This window comes from Hordeum vulgare, chromosome 4H (genome assembly GCF_904849725.1).
Source record: "Hordeum vulgare subsp. vulgare chromosome 4H, MorexV3_pseudomolecules_assembly, whole genome shotgun sequence".
Classification (NCBI taxonomy): Eukaryota; Viridiplantae; Streptophyta; class Magnoliopsida; order Poales; family Poaceae; genus Hordeum; species Hordeum vulgare.
The window spans coordinates 70,259,594-70,268,784 of NC_058521.1; the positions used below are offsets into that span (position 1 = coordinate 70,259,594).

The window sequence follows — 9,191 nt, forward strand, 5'->3', positions numbered from 1 at the left end:
GTCAGAGTTGCAACCCGAGTTCGTCGGATTTTTTTGGTACAACCGGTGTCAATTTTTGCTACAACCATGTATTGCAGAAGCTACAACCATGTGTGTTGGAGCTGCAAGCCGTGTAGCTCGGAGCTGTTACCGGAGACGTGCATCGCCGGCGAGGCTGCAAGGACGAGCACACGGAGTTGCAGTTGGTGGCCCTGTATGCTGGATCGATAACGTGATGTGCTTCAACGATGGGAGATTGCAACCTGTTGCGAGCGGGTTTCCTTGAGGAGGAGTTTTGTCTACGCAAGCTCGGGCAAAAGGCATCGATGGAGGTGTTGAGAGGACGTCCAGTCTGACGAGGAGGGGCGTTGCTGGCCATGGAGCATGGTTGCAACGTGTTTTACGCAAATCAGCCATGAGCTGTACGGATGAGGAACGGCCCTGTTTTTCCCTGTTGACTTTCTTTTCTACCAAATCCAATGGTTGTTGCATAGTTAATCAGAAGGCTGCGCAGCGGCCGACCGATACTTTTGGACCGGCGTGCAGGACTGGCCTTTCTTCTCGTCAAGAAGTCGATAGCAGTTTAAAAAAAAATGGGTAGCAGAAAATTAAGTATCAGTCAAAAATGAAAATTATTCGGGTGCTCAACGTCGGCATGCCCGCGCCAAGCAGAGATCCGCTTGACGTGCACCGGCACAAGTTCAGCAGTAAAATTTCCAGTGCATCAAAACAAGTGTGCTTCCGTTTCGGAAAAATAAAAGTGTGCTCAATCTTGGTGGGCACTGACTGACTACATGCCGACGGTGGATGTTCTCACACCTACATTTGAACTGGCACACAAGCATGACACAAAGACGTCACCAGGAATATGAAGCAAAAAACAACAACAATATGGACCATACATGCATCAGTCGATGGCACAACAGCTTCATTGCATCCAGCAAACACCACCGGCTTCACTGTGAGTTACTTTCAGTTCAACATGACTGCCAATATTACACTAACTAAATTAAGAGACCCCAAAAGAAACTTAGCATGCATGGTCCTGCGATACAAATGCGCCACATTTAGCCAGCATATGCCATGCCCTAGGTTCAGGCGCAAAACACAAAGCTGCCTATAGTTACATATCGTGTGGTTAATTCCCTCTTGCTGTCCTCCGAAAAGGCAAGCGTTAACAGTGTCAATTCAAGGAGGGCGCCCTTCTACAGAAAATCACCGGGGACAGAAGCTGGGTCAAGCTCGTAGAAGTCCCGGAGCTTGCCGCCTTTCTCTTCTGTGAGACGGAATGACGGAATTCGATGAGAAAATCTCAGGTTCTCTTTCCTCGGTATTTTCAGTACTTCCTTGATCGGGTCAGGCTTGAACACAGCGACATAGCCATCAACTTTAGTCAGGAAAGACAATAATGTGCTTCGTTTACTGCACTCGACGATCTCCCCGATAGCATAATGAGTGGTGTGCTTGTTGCTAGAAGGAACCCAATCAGGTGACCAGTTCTTGTGGATGGCCCAAACTTCATCGACCTTCGGATGAATTTTAACCTGCCAGTTCATATTGATTTGGCTATTTTCTACCAAATCGGAGAAGGAATGGTTTCCACCATACTTGTCTTCCCAGCTTCGTATTTCAAATTTGCCACAGCTCACAGGTACATTCTGCCCCAACCAAAGCTTCTCCTGCGCCTGCTGAGGGCAGGCCTGGAGCCAGGTCAAATGCACTTCGAACGGTTGTGTCTCAACTTTCCTCACCCAGCCATACACATTCGGGAATGTGTCAGCATCATTGTAGATAGCCCAAATTTGGCCATTTTCAAACTTCTCGCATGACCGGTCTTCTTCGAAGTTGTGGAATTCAGATTCTGGATATGGATAAGAAATGAATTCCGAAGACATGTAAGAGCCGAGAGTACTGGAAGGAAATGCTCTTTCCAGGTCACTTGGAAGAGCTGCTGTATCCAGTTCCAGGAACCCTTCTGCAACGCCCACCCTTTCATTTCCATTTGTTCTATAAAAGGGGATGCAGTGAGAAAATCTCAGTAGCTCACTTGATGGTATCAAAAAAAAGCATTTGTCCTTAGCTTGTGCAAACAGACTAACGAAGCCTTCAATCCTCATTAGCGGCGAAACAATGACATCGCCACTCGTTGAGCCATCAGAGATAACTTCCACAAGATCATATCCATAGGATCGACAGTTATCTGCATCAGAGATCCATTGCATGCTCCATCTTTTATAAAGAGCCCATACCTCACCCTTATTAGGATTTATTTCATAGGAGTTCCCATTTTTGCCTTTTGTCAATGGAACTCTGTGAGACAAGTATATGGATGGATCTTGTAATAGGTTCGTTTCTCCTCCTAAGCAGAAGCTTCCACAAGATACAGGCAACTCCTTATTATTCCAATTGGCTTCTTGTTCATTCCTTGGATTGTACTCCAGCCACGTCAGCTGAACTCGGAAGTCAGAAGTATCAATGCGCTTTACCTGAGCATAAACTCTTGGCATACCATCAAGGTTATCATAAAGGGCCCAGATTTGATCAACTGCAATCAGGTTTACATCTCTGATCTTGCCAAAGTCAAAAAAGTCAGGATGATTGTAGGCAATCACAGGACTGCCAGGCTTCTGAGGAGCACTACCACTTGCTTCCTTGTAACTTTGCTGATTGGCTTCATGACTTGCAATTACTCCATCTTGGCTATCCACTCTACTTAAGGCATGATGCTCAGCAGACTGATTCTCAGCAACAGCAGCATTGTCATTAGACATTTGCTCAGAAGCACTAGATGGTAAGTCATGGTTCCTTTGCCTCTTATAATTAGAGGAGCCGGTGCCGTGGCTGCAGTCTGTGCCATCATCTTGCTTTCTCTTACCTAATCTCTGAAGGCTCGAGGACCTTGCAATATTTGGCACTAGAGATGCATCTTCATTCTGTGTGGAAATGAGGTTTGGATCAGGATGAGTTGATCTCAAATTGCTAACTGATACCTTGTCTGCGGCAGGCACAGAAGATTTAGCTTGGTTCATTGCTGAAAACTGAACTACATCGCTTCTTGTCTCTGAACGGTTACCTTCCTCATCACCGCTTGCCCTGTCATCCCTTTCTGTATGTTCATCAATTCGAGCAACATTCATGGTAGGTTCCGAGTCAATGTTCCCCCCTGTCTGGGCCTGCTGATTGGTGACGCCATGTTGTTGACATGAAATCTTCCCAGGTGAAACTTCAGCATTATTTGCTGAATAAGATAGGAAACTCGAGGGCGTTGTCTGCTCATGCAGCTTGAATGCAAAGAACAATTTACCACAGTTATCACAGATGACCAAAAAGTTCTTTTTGTAGTACACAAATCGCCTCCGACAATGCGGACATATGGTCCAGAACACCACTACTAAAGCAGGTGGTTGCTTGCATCCATTCACATGACTTATATTTCCACCAGTCTTATTTGGTACATGTGAAGCTTTGCTTGTCACATGTTTGGAAGCATACTGCCTTCTGATGTCATACAAAGACCGCTCCGTACGATCAGAGAGTATCTTGCGAGCTTCTGAGACCAACTTCAGAGCAACTTCAGCACCAGAGAGTGTGTTTTTATCAGGATGGAGCCAAAAGGCAAGTTTGTCATATTGCTTTGTTATGACCGTCTCATCTGCTGTTGCCTCCACCTGGAGAATTCTATACCAGTCTAAGTCTCCATTAATTTTTGCAACTGCGGCGCAATGCACTTCACAGACAGTTAACAGCTGGTGGATGTTCTCAAACCCTGGAAAAAGCCTTTGAGCTTTAAGCGCAATCCTTCTGGCCCCAAGAAAGTCTTTATTTTCCAGCATTTTTACAGCTATTTCCCTGGCCCTCAAAGCCTCTTCTCTGTTGCACTCCATCAAATTTTCTAGCAAATTGCCACAAAAGCCCTTACATAAACTACTACTCTAGAAGCCTGGCATCAATATGCTCCAAATAAGAAGTTTCTGATGATGCACTAGTAAGAGCAGATCTAAACCTTCTGATATCTTTATGCAACAACAATATGCAAATAGAATTTGCAGCGCATCACGCTTGCACCCTGTAGATATAGAAAAGAATAAGCAACTGTTGGTAACAGAGATGTACAACTGAAAAACCTTTATTATGATCTGATAAATACATAGTTATGTAAATTCCACAGCAAGAATTATAGTGCAGATGAAGTAATATACCACCTACATATGCCAGTATGCATGCCAGGATAATGGAATAAAACTGAAAATTATTTATCACGTGTAAGTTTACTCCATGTAGAATGTAACAAGATACGACAGACTTAAGTAACAACACATTCTCAGCAACTCGGTAATTTAAAACTACCTTTGTTACTGCCCTAAACTTGTGACCAACATGTAGGCCATATTTTGGTTGACCAAGTCCCAGGCCTTCCTGAAGGCAGTGTTAAGTAGGACGAGTTGCATGATGAACACAGGAAGGATAGAATAGGCCAACAAAAAGTAGATATTAGATAGATCATGATGTATGCAGGTATTAAATCTGGCTACATTTTCATAAACAATAATGAGAAGAAAATTGGATCACAAACTTAGTGGGAGCAAGTCCATAAAGGAAGAAAACCAGATCGCTGGAATCTAACAAGCACACTTCTTAGCAGCCACTTGTTTTGTGTGGGCGAGCAGCTGCTTTAAGAAACTTTGACAAATTATTCTCGTACGGACTATCGAGTATCCATCCACCTGGTGAAATAATCAAACCTGTTGCCATCACTCTCCACTTACATAAATCATATGACGTGCTAAGTCCACTATTACTCAACCTTCGTCAAATCCAGACTATGGCGCACCAACCAGCACCCACGGTGTGACTTTTGGAGCCTGTGCGCTCTCAACTTCAGGCCATTAGCCATGTACTTCTTCATTTTTATTCGGGTCATGTGCCGTGTAAGCTACCTTTAGTTGTCGTTATTTCGTACTCTGTCTTACTCAGCAAGTAAAATGCCAAACGGAGACCGAGCTCCATTGAGGCCTTTATTTGAAAATTCCAAAATTCCAACTTTTCAGTTTAAAAAAAATCTGAAAATAAATACACAAATACCAAGATACATAATGTACATGTGTGCAATTTTTCAGGTTGAAATGCATTAAAATGTGACCTACTCAAAAAACACAAATCTGGGGCTTTCAAAGTCCATTATTTATTTTTTGCACAGCTCGCAATTCAAGGTATTTCATCCTGAAATTTTTTACACATGCACTTTACATCCTTGCATACATGTGGATTTTTTTAGAATTTTTTGAAACTGAAATTTATGAATTTTGAATTTTTCGAAACAAAGGGCTCCATGGAGCTCGGTCTCCAAAATGCCCTACTCTGCCTTGGTGGACTTTATTAATTTAAAGCCGGACGCTCCTTGCGTCTTCGTTCTAAAAAAAAAGAACATGATGTGGACCAAATAGGGAATTTGATGTGAATATGTTTAGTGTTGTCTTTCGCGGTAGATGGACAGCAGTAATGTTGCGAATATGATAAGTTCAATTGTCTCACTGTAGAGGGATTTTTGTCTCCTCTTCTCTCTCAAAGCTGACGACAAACGCTTGAATAGACCATTATGTCTCTCGCCTCTCGGACATGAAAGAACTTTCATTATTATAAAAAATGTCGTAAAATGGCTCAATACATGCCTTTGCGGTCTTCTAAGCATGTATTATATTAATACCTAGGTGGCTAAAATAACATGAATAAAAAAATAAAAATGAAAATTATAACCTTTTGATTCTGATGTGGTTGGCATGTGAAAGGAGTTAGGCCAGCATACTACTATCAAATGTAGCCTAACCCAACTTGCTTGGGACAGTACTCACAAATGGCATGATTCAAATGGATGGAAATGGAACTGCTCCTTGTCTAGACGAAATTCAATAAACACCTTAGTTTCAGGTTTGGAACAGATTACGCTAAAAGCCTAAAACCGTCTTCAACGCAATAGTTTACCTTAGATTGAATTAGAAAAATCGGAGTTTCCTACAAGGCATAGTTGAATGTCACTTTCTGTATGAATCATCTCTTAGAACAATGCATGCATGTAAAACTACAGTGCTTACACTTCTGCATTCATCAACCTTTAAATTCTTCATGACAGAGATGATTGTGGAAAATATATCTCGCCATGCAACAAGACTGATATTTCCACAAAACCATAGCCCAAGCAACTTAATCAATGTTAATAGTGTAGTTGTATTCTATCTTCAGAACAACCTGGGCCGCAATCCACAGGTATGAGCAGTGTTAATGAGAATTTGTTGTGAGATCGTGTAGTAGTGGTAAACCACTTTGATATGATGGATGAGGTCAGGATTTCAAGCCCTAAGTTCTGTGTTGACTAAAAAATTGTGGTACCCCGCACATTCTCGGTTTTTATAGAAGATACCATCAGAAATACAAATTATAGGTACACATAATCATTGTGTTTGTGACACCACTTGAAGAACTCACTCCTTTAACCAACTCAATTTCTATTTTTTATTTTTCCGGGACTTTAAACAACTCCACAGGATATCCAAAAACTGCCTTGATCATCAGACCGTAAAACTAGTAGTAGTAGTATGGATGGCCTTGGTGTGGCTGATCTCGATCTTTTTGGTCAGGCCTTGTGCCTTAGGTGGCCATGGTACGAATGGACGGACCCCGACCGGCCATGGGTGCTCACCGAGCTGCCCTGCCGTGACTCTGACATGACGCTCTTCAGAGCCTGTACTACTATCTCCATTGGCTATGGAAAATATACCAGCTTCTGGAAGGATCGTTGGATCGGGGACTCTCCTCTGTGCATCCGAGCCCCTGAGCTTTACAAGGTTGCAACTCAAAAAAACAAGACGGTCTTCGAGGATCTTCATGGGGAGCGGTGGATTATGGCCATCGCCAGGCTGAGCAATGCAGACCAACTTTGCGAATTCATCGATATCTGGCAGCTTCTGCAGGACACCGGCATTGAACCCTCTCGCCCAGACTCCGTTGGAACTGGACGACCTCCGGGGAATATTCCTCAAAATCTGCCTATTGGATGCAATTCTCCGACCGCTTGATGCCTTGTCACTCTTCTAAGGTTTGGAAGGCCCAGGCCACCCCCAAATGCAAGCTCTTCGCCTGGCTGGTGCTGCACGGGAGAATCCTCACAGCGGAGAACTTGGCAATCCGCGGATGGCCACACAATTCGATCTGTCACCTCTGTCTCGCATGCGTTGAAACTGTCGCTCACCTTTGTTGGGATTGCCCCTTCTCGCAGGAGGTGTGGAGGACTGTCAATGCCGCCGAAGGGATGCCAAACCTGAGCCCACCAAGCGTTGATTCTTCAATTAACATGTGGTGGGAGGGGTTCCTTGCAAGTGCCTCCAAGCAGAGCATGAGGGAGCGTAATGGGATCATGCTATACTCGCTTTGGAACATTTGGAAGGAGAGGAAACGCTGTGTATATATTCACCGGCAAGAGGATGACCTACCTAGAAGTGGCTAACCAGGCCTTGGCGGATATTTGCTTGCACACATCTACTCCCTCTGTACCTAAATATAAGTCTTTGTAGAGATTTCAATATGGGCTACACATGAAGCAAAATGAGTGAATCTACACTCTAAAATATGTCTATATACATGCATATGTAGTCCGTATTGAAATCTCTACAAAGACTTATACTTAGGAACCGAGGAAGTAGTTGTTTCCTCTTTCGCGAGTAGTCCGCATACCATTGGGTTTTTTTCCAGGTTTTTTCCCTCGCAAGAAAACCTTGTGTAAATCATTGTAACACACTCTTTTCTTCTAATTGAAAGGCCTCCTGCCAGTTTCTCGGAAAAAGAAAGTTGTAGCGCATGGGAAAAATTGTGTCCTTGTAGCATGCAAACCACTCTACTTAAGTACGGACACTAATCCTCTCAAGAGCATCCCGATTTAGGCTAAATTACGAACCCTAGGGCTAAAAAAAAAGAGGCGGAAATACAAATTCGTTCCCCTTGGCATCTCGGGAGGTCACTACCCACCACCTTCGTTCACAATTTGGTACCCCACTTGCGATTACGAGCAACCACCGTCCCGCAACCTTGCGGCATGGCGGCGGCGGCTGATACGTCGCGAATCCACCCACGCCTACGCGCAAGACGAGAATACGCATGAGGAAGCGGTGGTGAGCCAAGCGGACTACCGAAGCAACACCCATCGACCAAAATTAGCCGCAACCAAAAGACGAGAAAAGAGGGGAAATTGAAATGCTGCACGGTAAGGCAGGGAATCAAAGCATAGGCATTAGAAATAACCTGCGCTGAGAGTGGATCGATCTGTGGTGGCCGGAAGCCGGCGAGCCTAGCGCGGCGGTCCGGGAGCGGGAGCAATCGACGGGGTTGGGGTTTTGGGAGAGTGGAGCTGTGGAGGTGAACCTTTTTTTTTCTTCTTGACGGCGGCTTTGTGGAGGCGAAGTGAAGCGGGACAAAATGCATGAGTTGTCCCACTTTACTTATCATTTTTTTTCAATATTGGCAGATTGTTTGTCAAATCCATGACATAATTGCACGGCACTGTCACATTTGGGCACCATGTGACGGATAGGTACCAATAGTTTTTTTTTTACGTGTCAGTATCATTTCATAGCCTAATTGTTGTAATACGGTCTCACAGCCGTATAAACTCGTATTAATGCAGTATCTGACGTACCGGGCCCGCATGTCAGTCGGCACGGTGGCGTACACGTACCGGCTCGGTCACTTGGTCTCGCTCGAACCGGGTCGAACCGGACCAACCCTAGAACCCTAGCCTTGCTCTCCCCTCTCCCTCTCTACGCGGCTCTCCGACGATGGCGGCGGCGACTCCCGGTGGCGGTGACGTTGCGGGCGGCTACGGAGACCTCCCTGGCCTCGGGGTAGATGACCATGTAGGTTTGGCTGTGGACGATGGCGGCTCCAGTTCGAACCACTCCTCCGGCACTGGTTTGGAGGATGAGGATTTGGAGGAGGAGGCGGCGCTGTCCGTGGAGGACAGGGTGAAGATGGCAGAGATCTGGGTCGCCAACCCTAGCAGTAGCCATCACTGGACCAGTGGTGCTGGTGGCGGCTTGATGTAAGTCACTCAAGAACCCTAGCCTTTTCATTTTGTTGTTTCAATGCTAGAGGCTAGTTATTTCTTTCTTTTGGGTTGCTCCTCGATTCGATATTATTAGGATCATGTTCATATTAGAGTCTTCAGT

The 9,191-nt window shown here is 44.8% G+C and overlaps 1 protein-coding gene across 2 annotated transcripts; it reads right to left on the reverse strand.

Annotated features, from left to right (window-relative positions):
- Positions 1–890: 890 nt before the first annotated feature.
- LOC123447913 lies at positions 891–8,427 on the reverse strand. 2 transcript variants are annotated; one of them, XM_045124635.1, is made up of 3 exons: positions 8,269–8,427; positions 4,327–4,395; positions 891–4,045 (listed from the first exon to the last, which is right to left on the reverse strand). In XM_045124635.1, the coding sequence occupies exon 3, from the start codon at positions 3,861–3,863 to the stop codon at positions 1,185–1,187; it is 2,679 nt and encodes an 892-aa protein (XP_044980570.1). In that variant the 5' UTR covers positions 3,864–4,045; positions 4,327–4,395; positions 8,269–8,427; the 3' UTR covers positions 891–1,184. The 2 variants fall into 2 exon arrangements, with proteins under 2 accessions (XP_044980570.1, XP_044980569.1); XM_045124634.1 differs by lacking the exon at positions 4,327–4,395.
- Positions 8,428–9,191: the final 764 nt, after the last annotated feature.

Bases quoted from the DNA above. Each gene is read 5' to 3' on its own strand.
- LOC123447913 (XM_045124634.1), bottom strand. From the start codon at position 3,863: ATGGAGTGCAACAGAGAAGAGGCTTTGAGGGCCAGGGAAATAGCTGTA.